General features: G+C 40.0%; 1 protein-coding gene across 6 annotated transcripts; it reads left to right on the top strand.

The window, feature by feature from the left end:
* The first annotated feature begins 1407 nt into the window (after nucleotides 1–1407).
* On the top strand, nucleotides 1408–23734 carry ACOT9 (acyl-CoA thioesterase 9). 6 transcript variants are annotated; one of them, XM_061453273.1, is made up of 16 exons: nucleotides 1408–1479; nucleotides 2965–3056; nucleotides 5358–5384; nucleotides 8338–8383; nucleotides 11998–12168; nucleotides 12249–12286; nucleotides 14072–14155; nucleotides 14696–14799; nucleotides 15863–15936; nucleotides 18037–18104; nucleotides 19038–19149; nucleotides 20286–20376; nucleotides 20870–20955; nucleotides 21807–21894; nucleotides 22081–22231; nucleotides 22476–23734. In XM_061453273.1, exons 1-16 carry the CDS (start codon nucleotides 1466–1468, stop codon nucleotides 22532–22534), a joined length of 1305 nt encoding a protein of 434 aa, XP_061309257.1. In that variant the 5' UTR covers nucleotides 1408–1465; the 3' UTR covers nucleotides 22535–23734. The 6 variants fall into 6 exon arrangements, with proteins under 6 accessions (XP_061309257.1, XP_061309260.1, XP_061309262.1 ...); XM_061453276.1 differs by lacking the exon at nucleotides 5358–5384; XM_061453275.1 differs by lacking the exons at nucleotides 1408–1479; nucleotides 5358–5384 and adding an exon at nucleotides 9455–10293 and having other exon boundaries at nucleotides 2964–3056.
* Nucleotides 23735–26163: the final 2429 nt, after the last annotated feature.

Here is a 26163-nt window from a genome sequence, read left to right as displayed (position 1 = left end):
GAAGCAATTTATCAAAAAGGTGGTAGAGAAAAAACCCCTTATCGGTGTTACTCTTGCAAGTGAGGTAATCCTAGAGTGGTTTGTGTTGGAAGGAGCCTTAAAGACCATCTAATTCCAAACCCCTTGCCTTGAACACTGCCAGGGATGGGGCAGCCACAGATTCTCTGGGCAATTTGTTCTAGTGCCTCACAGTAAAGAAAATCTTCCCAATATCTGACTCTCCCCTCTTTCAGTTTAAAGCTATTGCCTCTTGTCCTGTTACTACATGCCCTTGTAAAAAGTCCCTCTCCAGATTTCTTGTAGGCCCCTTTAGGTACTGGAAGACCTCCCCAGATAGAAGGTCTTCCCAGAGCCTTCTCCAGGCTGAACAATAATCTGGTTAATGTACTTTCACTGTTTGCGAGAACATTCATTTCTCATAGCCTCATAGAGTTTTAGTGGTGTCTTGAATAAGTCTTTAGCAAAGTCTGTTTAACAACTTCATTGCTAACTGGTACATTTTGTAAGCACCAGTTTGCTCACAAGTTGAAATGACCAGTGAGACTGTATATTCTGGTCTGTGTGAAAGCTGCTCCTGGCCACTTGTATACTAGTTCATCAGAGCTGCTGACATGGGTAGCAGCTAGATCTCCAGAAGTTAGATCCTGACTGGCTCTTGGGCCTCTGAAATTTAGATTTTCACTGGCTCTATGGAGTCTCTGTGCAGAGCAAGGAGCTGCTCTGCAGCCCACAGACCTTGGCACAGGCTGATTGTCCTCTCTGCTCTAAGGCTGTTCAATTCCCATTATATAAATAGAAGCAATTCTGTTTCATTATATTTGTTTACTATTCACCCGCAGCTTATTTATTTACCTGCAGTGTTTTCTTCAACCTCTTCCCCCTACCAAATACTCAACTGCCTTCCCTAACAGTGCCACCAAGTGACCGGCCGGGGCCGGAGGCCGTTCCCCGGCTGCGTAGACATCCAGCAACCGCAGGCCCGCCGGCTCGGGAAGCGCCTGGGCCCTATGGTATGCCTCTGAGAGACACAGTGGAAAACAGGAGCATTACAAAAATAACGCACTCATCACGGTACTTATTAAACGCGAAACCCACGCAGCTCCCCATGGACAGCGCTCGCCCGGTGTCCAACGGCTGCCGGTGGCACCAACCTCGGCCCCTCAGAGCGGCTGCTCCGCCCTGGGCAGGGCACACGGAGCCGGCGGCCCCGGCGGCCCGCCCCTGAGTAAAGGCGCGGCCGCTGGCAGGAGGCCGAGCTTGAGCGGAGCTGCCTGGGGACCGGAGGGACTAGAGGGGAGCTGGCTCTGAGCGGCCCTGCGCTGGGACCGCCCTGCACAACGCGGCGGAAGGGCCGCGCCGAGCATTTGCTGTCCTGGGAGAACCGCGTGCCTCGGACAGGCGTGGTCCCGGTGACGGTCTCGGTCCGGGTGACGGTCTCGGTCCCGGTGGCGGCTGGGCGAGCACCATGCTGGCTACTCGGTAAGGCTGCCCCCGCGCCGCTTAGCTCCCGCCGCCGCGGCGGGGCCGGGGGAGATGGTGGCGGTTCCCTGTGGCGGGCCCCGGGGAGGTGAGGCAGAGCCCTGGGCCGCCGTTGCTGCCTTACCGGGGGGCGCTGTGGACCGAGCCGGGTCCCGCGGCTAGGCTGCCTGCACCCAGGAGGGGATCCGGTGCATGGCTGGCGGGGCGGGGTGTGTGTGTGTAGTGCGAGCCATGGCTGGCAGGGCGCTGCCGGGTGTGGCTGCCTGGAGTTTAGGGTGAAGGCGTCTGGCCTTGGCCGTCTTGGCCTGTCGGTATGAGGAGCGCCTCGCTCAGGGCGCCTGAAATGGCATCGGGCGTGATAGGGTCCCGCGGGGGTGCGGGCGGGGTTGAGGTAGGAGTCATTCCCTGACTGTGCCACGGGTCCAGAGGCTGCATCACTTACACAGTTTTCACCATTGCCATTCTCTGGTGTGTATGAGACTGCTGGCTTCTGAGTTGGGTTATTTTTGTGTGTGTGTTCCCTTTTTCTCTCTTATGTACTCCTGGTGTACCTGCAGACAGGGGGAAACATGTATATAAGATATATGTGTGTAGACATGTACCCAGGTTGGATTGGGCTTTGAGTAGCCTGGTCTAGTGGAAGGCATCCCTGCCCATGGCAGGTGTTTGAACAGAGTAAGCTTTAAGGTCCCTTCCAACCCAAACCATCCTATGATTCTGGAGCCCGGGAACTTGCCTCTTTTTTGACCTGAAACCCCAGCCTCAGCTGAATAAAATTAAGGGCAGAGTTCCTATTTCTTGTCAGGATAACACTATAAATTATCATGAGGAGTTTTATTCCTGGTGACCCTCTGTGTATTTTTGTGCTATCACAATTTTGTTTGCCTGGAAGAGCTGCACTGGTTGCTACCTGATTGAACTCTTAGTGAATTGTTGGGTGGATTACATTCTCTGAAGGGTTCTCATGGTTGTCCCTTCTTGCTGAACAGCTAAGAGGATTATATCCTGCACATTAGGCTTGTTCTGAGTTGCAGCAGTAGTAAGCCAGGGAGGAGAAGACCGGGCTTAGCTGAATGTGACTGTGTGGTAGGCCTTGTGATATCCTTCTTCGGCTTTTCCACCTTCCACTGCTATGGACACCTGCCAAGTTCAGGACAGGTTTATGGTTAGGGTCATGGATGATTTCCCAGATGCACATGGACCTGCCTACAGGATAGAAGATGCTGTTTGTCCCAGGACATCTGAGTCAGTGAAAAGACCAGTTACTGCCAGTGAATCATTCTTCCTTCCTATTTTCAGATGAGGACAGGTATCAGTTGAAATTTCAGCTGGCTTGGAACTGTTGTACTGATTGTGTGTGGTTCTAAAAATCAGGATTAAAAATTAAGAGTGTGGTTTCTAAAGTAATCAGCACTGTTCCAAAAATAAATCCTAAACTACTTCCATGGCATTAGTTTTAATGACAGTAAATTCTTCTGCCTGTAGGTTGTGGATGATGAGGAAGCTTCCTTCTCTTCTGGCTCGGACACTCACTTCTGGGACCACTGGCTCCCCAGAGCTTCCTGACATGAATGAAGGTAAGGTAATTGACTGTACTTTGGAAGACGTGGCAGTATTTCTGTGTGTGTTTGGAGATTAATGGCAACAAATATGCACACGCATTAAAGTTACAGACATGGAGGCTCATCTGGTTCTTTAGCATTGGCAGAACATGTGATTCTTCTTCTGGAGGGACAACTGCTTCTCAAGTTGGCTCTGCGCAGAAAGGAAACGTAGTACAGAAAGATACTGTGACCACTGGAGAGAATTGTAGAACCATAGAATGGTTTGAGTTGGAGGGGACCTTAAAGATCATCCAGTTCCAACCTCCCTGCCATGGGTAGGGATACCGTCTACTAGACCAGGTTGCTCAAATCCTCATCCAATCTTATCGCAGAAGGAATAAAATGAAATGTCAGAGTAAAGAATATTGCTATTTTCTAACTGACATTCATTACCATAAATGAAGCCATAATCAAAGGGTTTAAGTGCAACATGGGTCATGAGTCCTGAATTAGCAAAGTCTGGGGAGCAGAAAAAAAAGTTAATGGCCTTTTAAACCTGTCCTTGATCTTTTTTGAATTTATAGTATCACTTTTTTGCTACCCTTTTTTTTTCATAGCTAGAACCCAGGAATATAAAATGACCAACAGATGAAGGAGCGAAGTGGGAATAATGTTTTACAGAACTTTTAGTGTGTTAATAACACTAATTTTGTAAACTTAGAGAAATCTTTTAATCAGATCAGCAGCATTGCCTTGTGAAAATGTTCTTGTCAATGGCGCTCTGTGTTGAAGGATTGTTTTGGCACTCTAATTGTAGTAATAAGCCATAATGTGCCTGTTGCAGAAGTTTTAAAAAAAGTTTTCTTGCATTCTAATCCCAGGTACTGAGAAAAGGGGAGGAGGAAAAGGGCTGTTGCCAGGTACAAATAATTCCTTCATGGACAAGGGGTAATGGGTTAAAACTTAAACAGGGGAAGTTTAGGTTGGATATAAGAAGGAAATTCTTTCTTGTTAGGGTGGTGAGGCACTGGAATAGGTTGCCCAGGGCAGTTGTGAATGCTCCATCCCTGGCAGTGTTCAAGACCAGGTTGGACGAGGCCTTGGGTGATATGATTTAGCATAAGGTGTCCCTGCCCATGGCAGGGGGGTTGAAAGTAGATGATCTTAAGGTCCTTTTCAACCCTAACTATTCTATGATTCTATATAAGGAAGAAGTTCTTTACTGTGAGGGTGGTGAGGCACTGGAATGCATTGCCCAAGGAAGTTGAGAATGCTCCATCCCTGGCAGTGTTCAAGGTCAGGTTGGACAGAGATTTGGGTGACACGGTTTAGTGTGAGGCGTCCCTGCCCATGGCAGGGGGATTGGAACTAGATGATCTTAAGGTCCTTTCCCACCCTAACTATTCTATGATTCTATGATTCTATGACTTGGATTTCTGCTTGTTTCTGAGATCTTCTTGCCCATTTTGTTGCCTAAATAGAAATCGCAGGTTATCCAGTGCAAGAGAAAATGAGGGTTATTCATTGTTAGTGAATTTCTTTTCATGCTAGTTAATAAATGCTAATTTGGAAAATGAAAGGAAAGAAGCATGGATACAGAATATTGCATTCTTGCAAATATTACCCTGCTCTCTATATCTAAGTTGTAATGATGCCACCTAGAAGGCGAGTGGAAACAGTGAATCTGTGAAGCCATGCTGGCCTTCCTCTGGTTTTCAAGGAATACTAATATTTTGTGGACTGTATAACTGTAAGTATTTGAGATTCTGTTCTAAAATTATAACAAATAATGTTATACAAACTTTCACTGATATGTAAACTAGTTTGTTTTCACAAAACACCAAATATTTACTAGCTTTTCATATGCTTCCTCGCAACTTTGGGTCTCAGTTGTGAATATCCCCACTTCCTCCATGATTCTCCCAAAGGCTACATGAAGCAGGACTTTGGAAGTTTTCTTAAAGACAACTCATCCCATGTTTTGAAAAATCTTCCAGATACTCTTTCCAAAGTTAATAGTGTTTGTCAATAGCACATGGTAACACTGAGTTTGAAAAACTGATTGGAATTACACTGCAAGCAGATACTACACAGAGCCAGTAAACAAAGTAACCACAAAACTGGCTTTGAAGGAAAGGATGAACTCAGTTGAAAACATGAAGATACTGAGTGTAAATCAGGCGAAGACAGGGTGCCTACAGTTGCTTACTAAAATTGCAGGACACATGCTTAAATGGAACTCAAGCAGGTAGAATGATCGGGTAACTCCTTACTAGATGTAGTTTGCGTTGTTTCTTTTAATTGATAATCTAACCTGTGTTTTCCACTCCACAGGACACTTACCCCTTCATGTGAATAATGGTGTGTTGTGGTAATCTGTACATATTAAAATATTTGCTATAACACTAAACTAAACAGCTACTGTTTTTCATTACTTGAGCATTAATGAAAAATGAAATGCTATTACTCTTGTCTATTGACTTGCTTAAAGCCTCTTCGCCTTCAGTGAATGGCTCTGTGGCAGTGTTGTCCTAGATCTCTCTCAGCACATTGTGTTTCTGGTGGTGTGCTGGATAACGTGTTTCGTAGAGCTTGTGGGATACAAAATCTCTTATACAGCAACTCCTGCAGTACTTAGCTTCAGGTTAGACATTTGAATCTGCGTCTTTCAGTAAGTTAAGACCAACCTCTATAGTGGTGGTAAAATACGTGACAGTGGTCTACCTGAACCTGGATACAGCCTGGGGTAACACCAGCAGAAGAGGACGTGAATCTCACTGGCAGAGATGAATGCAGTGATCTTGTCCAGCTGCCCTTGTGTCCTTCTTCACATCACAGTGCAAATATACTCAGACCCTCCTGCTCTGGCATTAATGATCCACTGATCGTAGTTTAGGAGATACTGTGAAATGTACAACAATAGATAAGCCCCATTTGGTGCAATTGTTTTGCACTTTTAAGACATTTGCCAAATAAGAAAAGGGAAAGAGTTTATGGACGTCTGTGCTTAATAACTTACTTAAATTTCTGTTGCAAGAGCAAGGTAGTCTTCCCCAGGGGAAGGGAAGAGAGAAACTATGTACTTATGAACCTGTAAAATGGACTAAATTTAGCTTCACGACATTTTAGGAACATTTTTATGCTTTATCCCTTTTATTGTTAAAATAAAAAGTATGTGGTCTCAGCCTGGCAAATGTTCACTTGTATGCCTAAAATTGAAATCAGAAGTATTAAATTGGACTAACAATGTATATACATGTTTACAGGTTTGGACCAGAGGTTTTTTCAGAGTTTTCTACTGTTTAGAGTTGAAAAGGAAGATGAACTTGGTTTAAACAAAGAGAAGGTGCTGTTTATTCCCCCTCCATCCCAGCACAGTCTGTGCACTATCGGAAAATTGAATTTTTGTGTTCTAGAAGCTGTAAAAGTGTTTCTACTAACACTATGTCGATCCAATGCATGCTATGGCAGCTTCACAAGTGGAGTGTGAGTAACAGAAAAGTAGTACCTACTCTGTTAATAAGCTGTCTGCTTCTTAAGAAAAAAGAATCTGACCTTCCCCCCTTAAAAAAAATAAAAATTAACTCTTAAGATTTGAAATCAGTTTCTTTCATAATTTTTGTTTTCCTTAGAATTGTAGTGGAACTCTTCTAATTTCAAAATACTTTTTTTAGCCAAATTTCCTAAAGAAATGAGGTCTAAGCAATCTGTTTTGTCTTTGTCTATCTCCTTGTCACCCTCTTCTTCCAGAACCAGTTGTTTCTTGATGTCAGCCAAAATAGATGAGAAACAAATCTTGAAGAGAAATGTGTTTCCACAATCTTTGTGAAAACTGTCTTTGAATCAGAGGTTCATTAGGGTGCCAGAGCTAGTGTTTGGGTCAGCCATGGACTGTGGTGTTTGCTGGCAGCTGGTGAGCGACTGGGATCTCTGTGCTGACTGGCTGGTGTTCAGCCCCTTGCATATGTCTAGGCTAACCATAGCTCATGCTAGTGCTTGTCTAGGGGGCAGGCGAAATAGAATTAGGCTGGGAGTGCAGGAACGAGAGCTGAAGGTGTTGCAGGGGAAGGGACAAAAGGGAGGTAAGGGGTGTTGCAGTGGTGGTGGTGTGGGGGATTTGGGATTGGAAAGCAGCAGAAAAGTGACTGTGTGGAGGAGTGGGGACACGGCAGAGCTGGTCTGGCTGATAGGGGAATGTGATTTAAATACTGATGAAATCAAACTCTGCTTGTTCCAGGGTTCACAGGATAGCTTGCTGATCACTGCGAATACACTGACCAGGCATTTAGCTTGAAAAGTGCCAAACCTGGTGGTACCTAATAACCTGCAAGTATAAAGGACTAGCTTGTAATGCAGCAGCCCTCTTTCTGTTTCATTGAAATTTTTTTTTTTTTTTTTTTTGGTAGCCCTTCTAGATGTGTCCCTATTTTGTCCCAGTATTTTAACCCCTTTGTATAAAAGTCTTTGTAAATAAGCAAGGAATCCCAACTATACATTCTCAGCTTCTGTTCTGAGCTTGGGAATTATTGCTGCTTGTTTTCAGGTGTTTCCAAATAGCATACATTTACCTGCCTAATCGTGATGGAGCAGTTAGATAGAGTTGATGGGATGTTAGCACACTTAATAACCTCATCCAAGGAGAGTAGAGAAACTGCATATGCAGATTATTCTTGAAGTTTATGAAATACTTGTGCAGAACTGGCATCAACTCTAAGTGCACATAGTGCAGGAATTAATTTTATAGACCTGTCTTCAGTGTCTTAACAACGTGTTCTTTGAGACTGATAAAGATTTAGTCTGTGAAACCCTGCTGGCAAGAGCCAGTCTGATGCTATTACCTGCCTTCATGAGTGGGATTATTTAAAAAATACTCTCCTCAGTCGCAGTCTCCCAGCTTCACTGTTCCTGTTTATGTTCTTTTATGGCTTTCTGATTTGTGTTATCTCCAGTTTTGTTTGTGTTTAGGCTGAAATATTTTCACATCAAAATTCCTTAACCTGATCCTGATCTGCTGTGTCTTTCAACTGCTAATTAGCACTGCAGGTGTTTGATTGCATTAGCAAATACTCTTTGTTGGCTAAACACAATAAGCTACAGAATCATGTTACTCAATCCATTATTGTGACATGCCTACTAACAGCAGCAGAGAATTTGGCCAGACTTTTGTTTCTGGAATGCTATTTGCATGAATTTACTTAATTTTCCTGTTCTGGGATGAGGATGGTGCCTCTTAGCACCAGGCAGCCTCAACCTCATGTTCATCACTTGCAGAGCTAAGCTTGATTTGCTTTTGATTAATTTTTTTTTTTTTCAGTGCGAAGCAGATTGAGGGAAATAGTGGGAGCATCTACCAACTGGAGGTACAGTGTGCATTAAATGTATTTTACTTTATTTGTGAAACCCAGGTAGAGCTCAGGGCTGTGGTAGTGGAAGTTAACATGTTAGCTTGCTGACTGGGGAAGAAAGGAGATACAGCTAAAAAGTAATGCAAGCAAGGTTTCTGAATTGTCGCTTTGAGGATCACAAGGTCTGTACCACCAAAGGAACAAAATAAGTGACCTTGATGCTTAAAAGATTCTCCCATCAGCTTTGAATCCAATGAAGGTGTAAGAGCTCTAGAGTCTGGCTGGAAATGTTACACTGCTGTTGGTTGCTCTTGAGTTATTTGTTGGTGTCTTACCAACGTGGTGGATTTATACTGCACTGGATTCAGAGGCAGCTGAGCTGGCTCAGTGTGAAGCAGGCTGCATCGTTAATGGACTGGCAGCACTTATGTCACTTTGGAAAATTGTCAGCTTGGGATTGGGGTCTCCTTAGTCAGGAGCATCTTGGGCATTTCTTTTCTCTGCTGTACTTTAATATTAATTTACATATAATTTAAATGAGTGATGATTTGGCTTTATTTAGGTTACTTTCCTTCCCCTCCATCATGTTGAATAAGCCAGAGTTGACTGTAATCCTCCACTGTTATCAGTTCTTAAAATCAGTATAGCCTGAGGGAATTATGTATTGTAGTTTGGTTGTTGCCATATTCTTTGTATTTATTGTTAATTTTCTTATGGCTGCGTTTGCTGAGTTCTTCTTTCACACTTTGTACACTGATAGGGAAATGAAGAGACGCTTGCCTGAGTGGAGTGTTTGATGTGTCTAGGCCTTCTGACTAGGTTTATCTAGACAGGATTATAGTCACACTAAAGAAAAGGTCTGAATCTGAAAAGCTGATTTTTGCTTAGTAAGACTGCTACCTAAGCATGATAGGGCTTGAAATTTTCATTAAGTCAGCTGAAAAGGGCACTTAAAAGAACCATTCCTGCAGCCCACAATGGGTGGGAAGGAGCCCCGCTATATAGAAATACCACCTGAGGATCAAGACTTTAGAGGCTCTGGAAAAATCTGATCTTCTATCCATTTCTTTTTCCCCACTGCTCCAGCCCTGGGAGGAGAGTAGATTGAAGCCAGGATCACTACAGCAGTGCTTTTCTTAGATAGGTATGTCTCTTGTGGTGTATAAATTACAACAGAAATGGTTTGTGGAGTACTGTATGTAACTACTATGAAGAAGTAAAGCTGGGGAGCCCATGGCTGGGAGTGCTTGGGAATGACAGGGTTAATATGTGAGGTCTGAAGGACATGGATCATGTTGCCTTTGAGATCATACTTTTAAAATGAAGTGACAAAGAGTTGATATGTGTGGAGACTGAACAGCCACTGCTTTAGTTAAGTCAAGCCGAAGAATGATTAAAGAGGACAAACTAAGAACAGCTTGATAGGTAGGGGTCCCTAAATGTGAGGCAGGGAAGGACTGGTGCGCATGCAACTGGTCTACTGGGAGAGAGGAGAGATACATGTTGGAGGAATGCTTTTGGCTGTTATTTTTGCTAAAAGGAAACTTTGGTTCATGATTTCTCTTGTAACGGCCGGTAACATTTTGTATCAGAAAGAAATATTTTGGGTATGTATTTATTCTGGTTTTGAACTTAAATTGTAATTAAAATTGTTAATCTGCTCATTGCTAATTACAGTCTAGATACAGTTGTGGCCATTTCAGAAATAAATAGCATAATTTCTCAGAATGTTTAGGGCAGGCATTAGTTAATATTTAGATGAACTATTGTTACTATATGACTGGTGCTGCAGTGTGTAACAGTATTTATCTGTTGAAAAATGTTATTGCCTTGAGACCAGTACTTCTGTATATTGAAGAGCACATTCTGAAGCTGAAGTCAAGAAGAGTTCTGGTGCTGACCTCAGAGGAGCCAGGATGGGACTGGTGAAAACAAAACATAGTTAAATTTTTATTGTTTGGTCTCTATATGCTTGTAGACAAATTTCTGGTTTACTGTCTGATTAAGATTTACTTTCTGATATAATTTCTCTGAAACCTTTCACTGAAAGACCTTGGAAACAAATATTTTAAAAAGCATAAAGGTGCATCATCTTGGACATTGCATCTTTTCTTAGTCATCTAGTATATTCTGTTTCTATGCAGTGGCACACCTTCAAACATTAACCCCCTGGAGGAGGTTGTTATCTTTCTATTTTCTCTGAACTCTGCAGTACTTTTGTTGTTTAGATGTGGTAAACCATGTTTCATGTTTAAAACAAACAGAAATTTCTGCTGGACTTTTACCCTCTTTGATCATGGATTATTCATATTTCCTCCCAAATTCTTAAACAGGAAAGAGGGAATATATATATGTTGCAGGATGACGGCTTTATACTTCTCTTCCAAAAATAAGGCTCAAAGCAGAAAAGTCTTAATCTTAAATGGCTAATGCCCAGAATTTATCCAAAGTCAAAATTGAAGACATATTTAATTTTTGGTGAAAAGGTTCTTTTTGTTGTTTTCTTTATTTTTCTATTTTTTAAATTGGTTTTGTAAAACACAATGGCACTCAGGTCTCAGCAATGCAGCATGCACAACTGAATGAATAGCACATTTCCACAAGTTTAAAATCAAGTTTGGTTACATAGTGTTTTATGCCTTCTCTTGCTCTGTGAAATGAATTCATAGGTTTCCATACCTTTTGGCTTTATACTGGAACTGTTGCATGTTTAACCCTTAAGACACTTAATGCTTTGTTGTTGATTCTAGGAATTGTACGAAATACTTGCTTTTTTTTAGTCAGGTTGCACTTTTAAAGGGAGAAACATTTGGAGGAACAGGTAAGAGAAAATGTTGGGCAGGGTAATTGTAAGATGCCTGTGCAAGGAACCAACTGGGTAGATTGTAAAGAAGTGACAGCAAGTTGTCCTTTACTCCCTTGTGGGAGTTACAACCCCTCTGACTTGGTGCTGGAAAAGCAGCTCTGAAGGGATAGTGCTCCTTTTCCTTTATTATTTATTTCTATAACCTTCCTATGTGGTTGTAAGGTGACTATGGGTAGGAATAGAGAGGGGAAATAGATTAATTTCCCCTTTCCTTTAGCTTGCCGATCAAGTGTATGCTGTATGAACTGATGCTGTAAAGGGAGAGCTCACCTGTGGATGCTAGCAAGTCTTATCAGATTAGTTCCTTTTGTTGTTAGTGCTAACCAACACTATACATGCTTTACTTTTTGGGAAAGATTATAAGTTGGCAGTCCTTCAAAAATTGTGGCTGTAGGAAGAGTTGTGATATGGTAGCTATGGAAGACATGAATGTACACAAAACCTCATAGGTTTATGCCTGATTTGTTCTTTTCAAGGGGAACCATTTTGGTAGCATTCGGAATTAGAAAATTTTTGTTATCTCTTTAGCACAAAGTATGTGCTTGCCACTTGTGCACAAAAATACTTAAAAGTTTTCTGCAGTAGTCCTGCTTAGCATATCTCATTAGGAGTATTTCACATTCTTTTCACGGCACACTCACTGTGTCTTGCTATTTTTACTACTGTTTTGTTTTCATTTTGATAATCTTCAATGTGACATCTTTTAGCTGTGGTTGCAGTTCTGTTGTCATGCTCCATTTTTTTTTTTTTTTCCCCTTACAAGGGATCATGTGCAAGCAATGCAAGAAAGAAAAGCTCTTCATACTTTACTGGCAAAACAGCAGGAAGATCTCCCTCCTAGGAGGATGAAGGATAGCTACTTGGAAGTTATTCTACCTCTAGGAAGTCAACCTGAAATAAGAGAAAAGTACCTGAATGTACACAACAGTGTAAGGTAACAAGGGAACCAGCATAGTGTTAATTTTCATTTACTATGTATGTAGGTATTTAATTGTCAAAACCCGTATCTTGCAGGTTTGGAAGGATACTTGAAGATCTTGACAGTTTAGGAGGTACGTATCTACGCCCGTGTAAAGAATGCAGAAGTAATGCAGAGAAAGTGAGTTTGTTCACTACTGTTTGGTATAGTATGACCTCAGGGAGGGAATCACATCAGTGTTTTTTCTCAAAAGAGAAGGAAAAAACCTGAAAGATACTGATGCTGAAGGAGAAGGAAGGATGACAAAGGACAGTAGCAAAATTGCTCAGCTTCACATTCTTGCCTCTGCCAGTTCTGTAAAGGAGCAGCTCAGGAATAATTTACTAAGAAATGATCCTAGATTATGAATATGCATTGAGTGTTAAATCAGAAAATTTGCAAAGTGCGCTATTTCAAATTAAACCAAATTTTGCTCTTAAAAAAAGGAAACTCAAACCAACAAAACCAACACAAAACCTAACAGATCGTGAGGTGCAACTATTTCAGTCTTCCCTTTGGGGAGAAGATATTATAATGTGGAATGAACAGACTGTATCCATTGAGGAAAAATGGAAAACAGTCTATAGGTTCTTGGATTCTGTCTCCAAATTGATATTACGGGTAAAAGTTACTCAGTTGTTTCATGAGTTAGGGTTGGGGTTTTTTTTGTTTGTTTTTTTCCCCTCTATTTATTTATGGGCTTTAAAAGTTCAAGTTCTTTGACTTTTGTTTTAAGCTAAAACAAGTGGCAGGTTGTTAATGTAACTTGGAGATACTTTTCTCTTAAAATGTCACCAGGTGACTTCTTTCTTCATTGGAGTTCTCTAGCTGGTTGGGAGCATTTTGATTGAGGTTTTTGACAAAGAATAAGTGCTTATTAAGAGGAATTTCTGAATGGAACAGGGATTTTTTTTTTTGGGCCAGGGTGGAGGGGCAGCAATGAAAGACTGTGAGTCAGGTGGACAAAACTGAGGAAGGCAGGGAAACAAGTTAATGTGTCATATACCTATTGAGGATAGACAAAACAACTAGATGATTGGTATTTCTTTCTGGGACAGGGAAGATGCTGGCTTCAGTACCTGTCTTGAATTAGAGAAGGAAACTTGAAACAATTTGTACTACCTTCTATTGGTAGATGAGATGAGCCTGGTTTTCATTCTGTGTCTTATTTCTTCTGGAAACCTGTGAAGTTCTGAGTTTTTTTTGTGTTGGAGCACAGAATGTTTGCCTTGTTTGTAGTCATACTGGGCTTCAGTCAGTTCTGCTGGGGTTATATTGTTTTAATGGTCACGAGTACTAGGAAAAAAAACAAACCATTTTGCAGCCTTGTATTACTCCAAGAAGTCTTTTTACTTGGATATGCTCTTCTGAGCAGAGCTAATTAATTTAAATAGTGGTTCAGCTAGTAGTAATTACAGTGTGATAAATATGTCTGACTATGCTTTCATACCTGTAAGGCACAGTTTTATCTAATCTGCACCTCCTTAAAGGAATCTGTAGTTGAAAGTAAGTCTTCAGACAGCATGTATCCTTGGATAACCTGCATGAAATCGAAATAAAAGGTAGGAAGGATCTGAGACTGTGGGCTGCAGGGGTAGAGGGAAGAGATTATGTGGGATTGGATGTGGAGCGATGAGTTAAAGTGGTCAATTACATTTCTATTTGTAGCCAGTAAATATGCGTATAACTGGGACAGCTACTGAATCATTTTTCTTTATAGCAATCTTGTGAGTTACACAAAATGTGGAAGTCATGTGCGCTCTGAAACATACTTTAGTTTGTGTTTTACACGTACTTCTCATGCTTCACAAAGATGGCTTTGATCTGCTCCACTGAAGTTTTTTGTTAAAGAGCTGACTCATTTTTGGTCTCTCCACAGTTCTTATTTGCTACACTCACACCAAGCAGGAAATGCAGCCAAAGTCTCCTTTATCAATAGTTACAGCTCTGGTGGATAAAATCAGTAAGTGGCAATTCGGTCAGTAGGAATGTTTTCATTTGTTTGTCTTCCTCTTTCAGCAGCTACTGCTGTCCCTGGGTTGTTACTGAAGATACCTTCTTCACACTCCTGTTTAGTTCACTTCATCTTGTTTTGTTGAAGGGGGAGCATTTCATGTTTCGCATTTCCCTTCCTTTCAAATACAAATTTCATGGACATTTGTGTTTGGTTTCATTTTGACACGAGCTTCTTGGGTTCATTATTGAACAGTTTTTGTTCTGGTGGAGTTAGATCTCGCTTGTGTCGCATGTTCTGCTGAACACTGCTGTGGGTCTGCCATTTGTGTGCGTACTTCCTTCTGTTCTGGCTTCTGTTCCTTCTCCTGTTCTCCTGTTCTGACAAGGCAGAAACTGCAGGCTGGCAGTGTGGTCCCTTGCAACAACTGTCTTTTCTGGGTTGACTTTGTGTGTGTTGCCACTTGCAGAACACAAAAGGTCTTAGAAAATCCAGTCTTTCTAATGTTACATGTTAGTGATCCAGCAGCCTCTAATGTTTGTGTTGTAGATTTGTGCAAGAGGATTATATATCCAGATTGTGACATCAAATTCATAGGCAATGTTTCTTGGGTTGGGAAGACCTCAATGGAAGTGAAGATGCACATGCTGCAGGTTAGTTCCTGTGACTTCTCTCCATCTCATCACAGGGATGAAACGCTTCGGAGGAATTCTGGATGATATTAGCAATATGAATTACATTTTCTAGTATAACTATCTTTAAAGGGCTTGAGGCAGTCCTGGTGTTTCAAGAATAAGATAACTTCAAGTAGTCTAGATGCAGCAAATTACTCTGTTGCTTACTTTTCTTTCAAGATGCATTTTTCTTAACCAGTGTTTTGTAATTAAACTGTGACACAGTACTCCTACAGGAAAAAAAAATGTGGCTGTGCTCTGCATGTTCTTAATTTCCCCCTGCTTTTGGCAAACTTTATTTTTTTATTTGGTAGTCAGTTTCAGTGTTAAATTGTATCTCTTGTGTTCATCTTATCTGCTGTGTAGCACAACTTTTGTAGTAAATAATTAAATACTAAAGAATAGAAAATAAATGAAGGTGTAACAAGACTACACTGTGCAGGAAGCAAGAGGAATATTCATAATTAAATTAAAAAATTTCTATTGAATGTTTACTGTCAATTGATTAGTTAACTCAGATGTTAATTCCGTTATTTAATTATTTAGGACAGCAAAGATATGCTATGACCACTTAAATTATGTTAGTGGCTATAATTCAGAGAAACAGGTAAATATTTTTTATTCAGTTGGTCTCCCTAAGTGGAGCCTTTGATATAGGCAATAACATTTTACCTTTATTGTCTGAACTCCTCACAGTGCTGACATTAGTGGCAATTTGTTATTGACAGAAAATGTTCTGGTGTTTCGCAGAATAAAGGGTCCTTTTACAATGCCTGCATTGATTTCCTCCCCACCCAGCTGAAAGTAGTAGTTAATAAGTATTCCCAGTGTAATATTTACATTGAAGTATTCCTGAAACTAGAGTTTTAATTTGCATTATTTCGTTCTTTTTGACCTGTTGTGAGAGATCTTGGATGGGATGACAGAATGGGAAAGTAAACAGCATTAACAGTGTGATGGCATAGTTGATGTCAACTGAATAGTTTGCTAAGCACATTTATAATTGTATTTTTAGAATATAATTGTTTCCTGTCTCTCTTAGCTACATGATGGTGATTACAGCCCTGTGTTAGATGCAACCTTTGTCATGGTAGCCCGGGATCCAGAGAATAAAGGGTAAGTTGTAGGAGAGGAAAACAGTTTTCAGATTCCTACTGTGGTGAAAACAGCAAACATGGCAGCTTGCTATGTGTGTGGCATGTAGCCACATATAAGGCATGTAGCATAGGTGACCAATCACATAGTTGATGTTTTCTGCTGGTAAGTGTTACTTTCCTGTGACAAGCTTTGGAGCACTGATTTAACAGGTGATACCAGGAATTGCTGTTAATCTTGGGATTGGACCCTTTTCTTAGGTTTTTTTTTTCTGCATTTGAATGACTGGCCAGAAATGAATGAGTCTGTTACAAACCCACCTGCATTCTAAGAGTTGTTAGAATTAATTGCCATCTTGCCATAAAACTGGAAAAGATAGAGTTTTGATGGTTAAATAGTCTGAGTGAATAATGCCATTAATTCCCTAATAGATACGATAGGTTTCATCAGAATAATTCAGTCTAAAACTTACTTATCTAAGTAGCATGGAACTAATAAATATTTACAGAACATAAAAAAAACCCAAACAACCCATAAACCATTTTTTGGTTTTTCTCATTCTGTAACTCCTCAGTCATTAAACTAATGGGCTGCTTAATTTTAGTTTTGGTTTGCCTCTAGCACCAGAAAAATCGGTTGTATTTCTTACCTCTTTCTTGTGTAGCCTGTAAAAGTGATAAATGATTTTCTAACTAGTTTTAATAATTGCCTGTATTTAATGAAAAAGGATATGTTTAATGAGGGGGGGTTAGCTTGACATAGTTATTTAGTCCTGATAATGTTAGAAGTTCTTATTAGGTTGGTTTCATTCAGATTTGTAATATTTTCTTAGACCCTATTAACATAGTGTACGTTAAAATATCTATATATAATTATGCTTCTCATTTTAAGGACTTATTTTGCAAAAGAGTTACATCAAATCTGATGTAATTAGACACTAGCAGATTGACCTAGGACAAGCCTATATGAACTTGTGCAAATAGATACAAACTTTAGTTGCTGTTCTCAAGCCAGCTACGTTTTGGAAGCATTCTGTCCATATAAGGAAGATATTTATTCTATGTGAAGTAAAAACCTTTCAGAGAGGCACAGGGTATGTTAGGTTAGTTATAGTGCCATAAAAACATGGATGTGTGGCTCTTGGGCTATAGCAAACGCTCATCTCTGCAGCTTGGGTCTTGAACAGGACAGCTGCTGTAGATGTGTCCTGAGCTGCGGAGAGAGTGCATGAGCTCTATCATGGAGAAGGAGCTGGTGTGTCTCTGAAATCCAGAGGTTTAGCAAACCAGGAAAGAGCAGTTTGTTCTAAGCTAAAACATCCTCTCTGCATGCCTCTGTCACCATCTCAAGTAAAGGCTTGGGGCAGTGTTGTCTTGTTCAGCAGATATTTGTTTGTGTGTATGTGTATATATATATATATATATATTGTTCTGAGCATTTGTATTAATGTTGAAATAGAAAAATAATAATTAGAAATTATGGGGAAGAATGGCTCTTGAAAGTAAGTGTTTGCCTTTCCTTGTGACAATAAATAATGTTATGTAATTAGGTCAGAATAAACTTAGTTGTGCAGAAAAATAAACACACAAATTTGGGCTCAAGGCAGCCTCATATCTTCTTTGATAAGTGGTATATGTGGTAAACAGCTTTCAGCTGTTGATAAGACTGCCACGGGAACATGTAGATTATAAAAACACTTGCTAGCTACAGCACTGTGCGCTTTCTGCTCCATGAGGAGTGGTACCATTCAAGTTTTATGTATTCGTTTTGGACTATCCTAGGTCATCACATCTTCATTTGCTGAATTTTTAAACAGCTTGAAAAATCTTCATTTTAATCCATGTGTACAGATTTAGCTCTTTAAGAAGCGTAGATGCATCACCCTTTCTTAATTATGCTGTACAGTGGTTGAATCATTTAACTGCCTCTTGAGAGTTAAAGCTAATTTGGTATTCTGCTGGCAGCTGCACAATATGAAATAATCTATTTCTATGATATAACCTCAGGTATCTCTTTTCATCTTGTACTGTGTATATAAGCAAAAATAGAAGACTGTTATAATGTTTTTGGAGGAAATATTATTGTAAAGTTTGTAACTAAACCAGAAATTCCTGTCCATAGGCCAGCATTTGTTAATCCACTAGTTCCTGAGAGCCCTGAGGAAGAAAAAATCTTCAATCAAGGGGAATGTATGTCAGATTTCCTGGTAGTATGCACATGTGCCTCAGATTCAACTTAATAGCTAGAAGGAAATAAACTTCAGAAGTGTTGCTACTTAGAAATGCTCCTAATTTGTTCAAAACTATGTTTTGTTCTGTCTCATATGTCAGTAGTGTAAGAGAGGTTAAAAGCCTGCTATCACCATTCTTGGCAACTCTTTGGCTAAACTGACACAGAAGGGCACTCCTTATGTGCTCTGCACCCCAAGTAGAGTTCTCAGTTTCTAGGATGCTCTCTCCACTTCAGATCTGAGCGCAGCACAGGCTTTCCTAATGCTCTGGCTGATTGATTGCCCCCATGGTGGGCCTGCTGGGTTCATCACAGCTTCCTGCCTGTCGAGTTCCTTGTTCTTTTTGGAAAGAAATTCAGAAAAAGAAAGGGGGGGGAACCAGGGAAGGACTGTGTATCTCCATCTTATTTTGTTTGAAGCTGGAATATTAAAGCAGAGAATTAGAGAAACATTAAAGACTGAATGAACTGAAGATCTAAAATTTCAACCCTTGTGGCCTACGGTAGTAAAGTCTGTCATAAATTTGAATTCTTGTACCATTGGCAAAACCTGAAGAAGGTTGGTTGTTCTGTAAGGTTTCTTCTTTGATATGTTTTTTTATATTTTGAGGGGAATATTGAAGTTTTCTGTAGGAGCCATGGGTGGGTAGCAGTTATGTATATCACATTGGTGAGGAAACAGTGAAGTTCTACCTTATTTTTCTTTGATACGGTCAATTCTAAAAGCCAGATTTCTGTTTGAATCTATGGGACTGTGGAGTTACAGCTTTTAGCTTCTGGGGGAAAAAGAGAAAAGGAAAGAGACGGCTGATTCCATGTTAAAATGTTCAGAGCAAGTCAAATGTTTTTTTTTTTTCTTTGAACTGTAATATGTTTTTTTTAAAAATGTTTAGTGAACAAACTGAAGAGGATTGATTTCAGCACCGCTTCCTTACTGAAAATGGCGCCCACTGCAGAAGAAAGAAACATTATTCATGACATATTCCTTAATACGTTGGACACAAGGCAAGAAGGGGAGGGGTGGAGTAGAACTGAAGTCTTTTGGAAAAGTCATGTGCCTTTTAAGTGGGTGCTTGTAAGAGGGTAGTCTGGAATAAAAGCATGCATTTTGTTTTCCCATTTCACCATTTAAATTCTGTGGCAGTTTATTTGAAACACAGGTACAAATTTTAATGTACATCTCTTGAAAGAGTCTTCTGTTGTTAGTGTTAGCTGTGCCAAGATGATGAAAAGTGACACTATAAGCACAAAATGCTTCTGAGCCAGTTGTTAGGAAGAATCTTGAGGAAAAGTGTTAGTGATGCTTAACCAAATAAGGGAAGGGAATGGTTTTGCAGCTGTGTGACTTGCGCAGTCTGAGAGTTTTCTGCCCTGATATCTAGATAAAAACCTGTCAGGGTAGGAATTGGCCATATTTTGATCAGGTAACCTTGCCATGTGTTTTAAATATAATACATGAAAGCAGTATTTGGGGGAGACTGTTGTTGATGTACTTCTCTTACATTTGAGCTTTGTGGGAAATCATCCAGTGCCAGTGGTGATAGAACAATGCCTAAGGGCATTAATGCAGTGGCGTATTTGTGGATAATTTGTTATTTCTTTAACTTATTACACAGTTGTTATTTTCAAAGCTGTTTACCAAAGTGAGACATGCTTTCCCCTAAAATTAGCAGATGTATTTTGTACACATTCTGTCTGGATCTGAAAACCTCAAACTGTCTACATGTTTGATGTTTAATTACTGTTAGCTCATTGAGTGCTTTTAAGTCCTGTTATGACTTAGAAAACAGTAAGACTTTCTCTGACAGGCTTTGTGGTTGTGATTCATCTTTTCTTTCATGTACGTTTCTTGAGCTTGTTCATTCACATAAGCTTGAGCATTAACAGAAGTTTTTGAAAGATCAGGAGCATAGGCTTATTGCAGTAAAAATCAAAGTATCACTTTAGATAAGGCTTCAAGGTCAGTTGGAACAGCTTTTAGTGAAGGAATTTATACTTTTTTGGGGGGGGTCCTTTTTTATTGTTTTATTGGTCTTGTTTTTTTCCTTTTCCTCAGTGTGTGTCTGCATTTGCTATTTGTGCATTTTTCACTTGCTGAATTCTCCTAATGTGGGCTATAAAATTTATTATCTCTTCCAAAGGACAGTAAGTTTCCGGAGTCGTAAATTACCACCCAATTCAGTGTGGATGGAAGATACAAAGCTAAAAGGGCTACAGATTTGCCATCCTCAGGTATTTTGAAAAATAAATTACAGAAGCAATTACTTATGAATTGTCTTGTAAGATTAATCAATCCATTATTTTGTTTCAGTTCTGCAGTCCTTGCAATGTATTTAGATCTCAGTTTCTTTTGTCATTTTTCTGTTACCTATATTGGTTACCACTGCAAAATAGATTTTTAATTACCTTGTTTTCTTACCAGACTACTAATTTTATGTAAAGAGAGTCCTTTTCAAAGTGTTAAGGTTGGGCTTCTGGTTGCTGCACAATTCTGAGGTTTTATGTTGTCAAATGAGTCAAATGATGTCAGAGTCAGCTTCTATGAAGTAAAGTTGCCTCAGTTATTTTGACTTTTATATATGTATTTCAGTAGTGCTTTTTCTATATTCAGGTATTGGGAGTTCTGTTAAATACTGTGAACTGAAGTGCAGACTTCAACATGATGCTTTGGAAATAATGTATGTAATATAGCAGTTTGTTTTTTTTTTTTTGTTTCCACCTATAGGAACGAAACATCTTCAATAGGATCTTTGGAGGTTTTCTCATGAGAAAGGCGTTTGAACTTGGATGGGCAATTGCTTGCAGCTATGGGTGAGTTGTAGACCTTCAATATTTATATAATCCAGAGCACTGTGCACATACACATAGATTGGGAAGCCAAACTAACCAGCCTAATGACAATCTGAGTAGAAAAGTAGGTGTCTAGTAGAATTTTGCACTGTTAGTGCACAGCACTGCTTTATCTAGAGAGTCTCTTGTATTTACAGAGTTTTGCATCTTGCTTCTTGTTAAGCATCACATGTCAAGCTAGAAAATACATCCTTTTTCTGTTTTCTTTTATCTTACCAAGCCATTGAGATTGACTTTTGAAGATACGTTTTCTTTCTAACCATATAAAATAGACATTTTGCCAAATAAGTATATCATTCCGTACAAAAGCAAAATAGTTTCTGAGGTTCTTCTAGTAGCTTCTTGTGCTTAGAAAGTGTGACTGAGGTCATCAGCCAGCAAAGGTCTATTCATAAGTTTAATGGGAGTATGTCTAGCCTGATGCAAAGAGAAGTGCTTCATGTCAGTGCTTGGAAAACTGTTGGCAGTGATGGCACGAAGATTGCCTAGCAAGTATAAGTTATAGAATAATGATGCAATAACATGTTATAGAATCATAGAATAGTTATGGTTGGAAAGGACCTTAAGATCATGAAGTTCCAACCCCCCTGCCGTGTCCTTAGAGAATGTGTGCTTTTATTGGTGTGAGAGTTTGCCTCCAGTTATTTTTGTTGTGGGTGATAACATAATTCTGTAGCACTTCCTGTGGCCTGTCTTTAGGAAAGGTATATGCTGTAGTAAGCCTTCATTCAAAAGCTGATGAGGAAATATTTTTAAATTTCTCCAAACACCCTCATTAGTCTTGAGAAGAAATTTCTCTTTTTCTTGCTCAGGGGTTCCAGACCTTTTATTGTATCTGTTGATGACATCATGTTTCAGAGGCCAGTTGAGGTTGGATCCTTGTTACTGCTTTCTGGACAGGTAGGAGTCAATTTCTTTTTTAAAAGAGAAAAACTTATCTTTGCTGTAGTCGCTGTTAATCACTGATAATGAGCAGTGCATTATGAGAGTGTGCGCTTCGATTGTTAGACAGTGTAATGAGGTCTGTTACAGTGTGTCAATGCCAGTAATAAAGTAGGAACTACAAATCTTGTCTTAACTGTGCAGGTCTGTTACACAGAAAAAAACTACATCCAGGTTCGAGTACACACTGAGGTTTATGATGCAGACACCAGGGATCACCACACAACCAATATCTTCCATTTTACATTTATATCAGAAAATGAGGTTCCACGAGTTGTCCCCAAAACATATGGAGGCAAGTATGCAATTAATGCTTTGTTGTCATAACTCTGTAGAAAAGATGACTTTCTGTTGGAACACTGGTCATTCTAATAACTGAACTAATGGCATTTGAATAATGTAACAGGGTTTCATGGCAAACCGAGTTTATTTTGTGCTTTCATGACCATGTGGATTGCTTCTTATCTTACCAATTATGAAGTTGCGCAGTACTGACACTAGGGTACTAATGTGGTTCTCTTTTCTCCACCTTATTTCAGAGTCCATGTTGTATTTAGATGGGAAGCGACACTTTGCTGCTGTGATGAAAGAAATCTGACAGGCACTGGATCAGCAGAATAGCAGCATGCTGTCTTGGAAAGAATTGTCACCAGAGATGGCTAACAGACAGGTGCAAAAAATAAAACCAAATCCCCTCCAAACCAAAAACCACAAACCTGAACCCCACAACAGAAAACACCTTTTAAATGCTATTTATATATTTGCATATATTTGGATTTTTTTATTCTTTGCTACTAGGATTTGTTGAAATCTATTTTCACATGCTAATGCTAGGAAAAAAGCCTGAAAAAATACAGTACTAAGCTTCAGGTAGCTTCTTTTTGTCTGCTTTGAGTAATTGCATTATGACCTTTGCTATCTTGTCACCATCTGCCTTCTTTCTCTTAGTAGCTCTCCTTTGTGCTTCCCTGATAAGGGATAGAAGTTTTATCAGAAAAAAGTGTGCAATAGGTAGATACACACAGATAAAGCCATTTGACCTACATTCTTGTGTAAATTAGGTTTATTTTTTTGCATTGGGCAGCAAGCATAAGCTCAGAAGTTCCTAGTGTGTGCTCAGTGTAAAGCAGGTGCTTTCCATTAGCTGGGATTTTACAAGGCTGTACAGCTCCTGTTTTGGATGTTTTCATGGTTCCCTTGGGAGAAAAATGGATTTTGTGATGGAATGAGGTGACCATATGGCCTCTTTGGCATTCTGTCTGTGTACAGCTAGCCCTTGCCAGCCTCTTCTAACTTTTTTTGTTGTATATAACTGTAAGTTCCTTATGAATTATTTCTCATGGTCTGTAGAGATGTGCTTGGTGAGGTTGGGTGGGACTGGGAAACAGCACTGTAGGGTAGATTGTTTTGGTTTGTTAGGGATTGGGAGCAGAAAAAGTAAAATGCTGCTCAAATGGCAATGGTTATGTTTAATGCTGGCATTAGGGGTCTGGCAAATCTGCACTGAGCAGCTCCCAAGTCAGCTGCTGAATGGAGAGAGGATTTTTATCCCACTGAGGATGGAGCTAGAGGAAAGCCCCCTTGGCTGGATTATTTTCTGGTTCCTTTGTAGACTGTAATGAAATATGAGTATTGCACAGCTTTAAAAATTGTCAAGTTTATCTGTGAAGCGCAGAGTAATTCTCCGTCACAGAAGGGACACCGTGGGGACATAACTATGGTATCTAAGTAACAGGGAGAAAGTACTTGGCACCAAAGTGTTTCTGATGTGGTGGAGAAAGTTTAAATAATCTCCAATATCAGGAGTAGCTAGGCTCAATGATAGGTTAAATGGATGAAATATGACATCTTACAATACACAAGAACAGACTCTGGCTTCCCTGCTAGGTTTAAAATCTTGAAATCAGGAAGCAGTATGTAGAAGTTATGTGAATCAGCACAGATGCACAAAACAGGTTGATAAAGCAACATGTTGAAATTTTTTTTTAGTTGGAAAGTTTGAGAAATTCACAGTTAAGATGAGCTTCCTTTGGAGCTAGGATAGCATGAAGGTCATGGCTCCTAACAGCTGATTGGTACTCCCACAAGGAGGGTGAGTGTTGAAACAATCAGTGTGTTATACATCAGCCTTTCCTAACATTTGGCTGCCTTCAGAAGTTAGTTATCTTTCCAGGGGAGGCACAGGGGCATTGCCGGATCTGTATTGGATACATTGAAGTGATAGCAAGCTCTTGGTTCCTTGCATGGAGTTCCTCTCTTCAGACACACTCCAGTGCTGATCCAGCTGTATGCTGTTACAGTCTTTTTATTACAGATATAACAATGTATATACATATTGTATTTTCTATTTTTATCCTTTAAAAAAACCTCTTGAAGCTGAATATGCTTAGCTGACCACACATATAAAGAACTGAGACACTGAACTGAAACTCTGGAAGGCAGGAAGTGGAGGGATCTATGTCAGACTGTCTGAAGGATTACATCAACCCAGTGGTCCTACCTGGGTCACTTTTGTATAACGCTTGTAAGTTAAGGGGGTACCAAGTTCTTCCTCTAATGCCTCTTCAGCTGTATATATCGTAATTTGTCAATTCAGCTTTGGGAAGGGATGAAAGAGGCAAAATATATGTAGTAGAGTAGGGAGCAAGAGTAGGAAGAAAATGAGTACCACAGATGAAGATGCTTAGAAAAATTAGTGTGTTTTCAGAGTTCATCATAACTTAAACGCATACCACTATCACAGTAGATAAAGAAATGTATGTACAGTTGCACAGAATGTGTGTATATATATACATATATGTAAAAGATATACAAACATATACAGGAGTAAACAGAAAGATAAAGAGTATGTGCTCAAGTATTTTTTACTCCAAGAAGGTAACTCCAAGTTTTTACCCTCTCTGATAAGAGGCTAAATGTGTCTTTGTTCAAGGGTGTTATTTATGCATGTCGCTCTGTACCTTTATGTGTGAGAGAAAATTGTTCTTGTATCTCACATTCAAATTTAAAATGTTTAACATAATGGTGAGCTTATGTTGCAACTTAATGGCCACCCCATCACTGCTGTCTGTGACTAGCCATTAGCATGGCTTGTGCCTAAAGATATTGGTAGAAAGTCTTCTTACTTGTAGTGAACCTTTCTATGTAATTGGCTGTGGCTCTGCAGTGGGAGGTAAATGTTTCTGTGCCCATCACATCTCGGAATACAGTGAGGAGGAGGAGGAAGTGTGTGCTAGCTGGATTGCCTCCGCATACCTTCTCACATAGTGGTGATATAAAAGAAGATTTCTGTGGGACTGGCTGAGCACAGTGCCTGAAAAAGCACTTTGTTTCAAATGGTTTTATTGTTTCTGTGCTTAAAAAATAATAAAATGACTTTCTCAGAATTACTGGAACAGTTTCTAGTAGCCCTTCTTCAAATGCGCACAGATCCTTTGCAGCCACATTGCAGTGCGCAGTGTTCTGGGAAGAAGCTTGCTGGAGCTGGTGCAGTATGGGCCACTGAGCAAGGGTTTCAGTTTAGAAACCTGCTCCAAACTTACTGCACGTTTAATTGGTTGTACTGCACATTCAGTTCAGCCTTTGCCTGGTGGGCACAGTAATGACTCCTCTAAATGCAGTTTTACCTAGTTGTGGGAGAGATTATCTCTTCATGGGCTAGGCACTAGCTCATGGGAATATAAAAAGGCAAATATTCAGCTTTCATGAAAGAGAAAGCAGGGACTCCTTTTGTGGAAGCTGTAGTTGATACCTGCATAGAAAATACACTGGAGCACTTTGCAAGAATTAGTGATGTGTGTGGAAGAGGAGTGGGTCTTGCACTGCTACAGTGCAGTAGCTTTTGTAGGTAACAGTAAGCAAAATCCTTAGGTTGCCAGTTGTTTTGCATCTCTGGAAATACTAATGATCCCAAACCCACAGATTTCAGGGTTCTTCCTCCCCCTGATTTCCAATGTTACTCTCTCATTCAGGAATCTCTTTTTCACTTCTTTTGCTTCCTTCATTTTCCTGGAGGCAGTGTGTAACTAAGGATCTGCCTTTGTTTCCACCCTGTTTCCCTGGTCAACTCTCACCTTTCCCACCTCAAACATTTTTTTTTTTCCTCATTCTTTTTTCTCTCGTAAACTTCTCCATCAGCATGTCCAGATCTCTGAAAAACCCTATTTTCTTTTTCCATATACATAATCTTTCATTTCAAGTATGTCACATGATGACTCAAGTCTTTGC

This window comes from Pezoporus flaviventris, unplaced genomic scaffold (assembly GCF_033815535.1).
Source record: "Pezoporus flaviventris isolate CSIRO_AGI_PZ_B2104156 unplaced genomic scaffold, CSIRO_AGI_Pfla_v1 ptg000015l, whole genome shotgun sequence".
Classification (NCBI taxonomy): Eukaryota; Metazoa; Chordata; class Aves; order Psittaciformes; family Psittacidae; genus Pezoporus; species Pezoporus flaviventris.
This window is presented reverse-complemented; position numbering and strand designations above follow the sequence as displayed.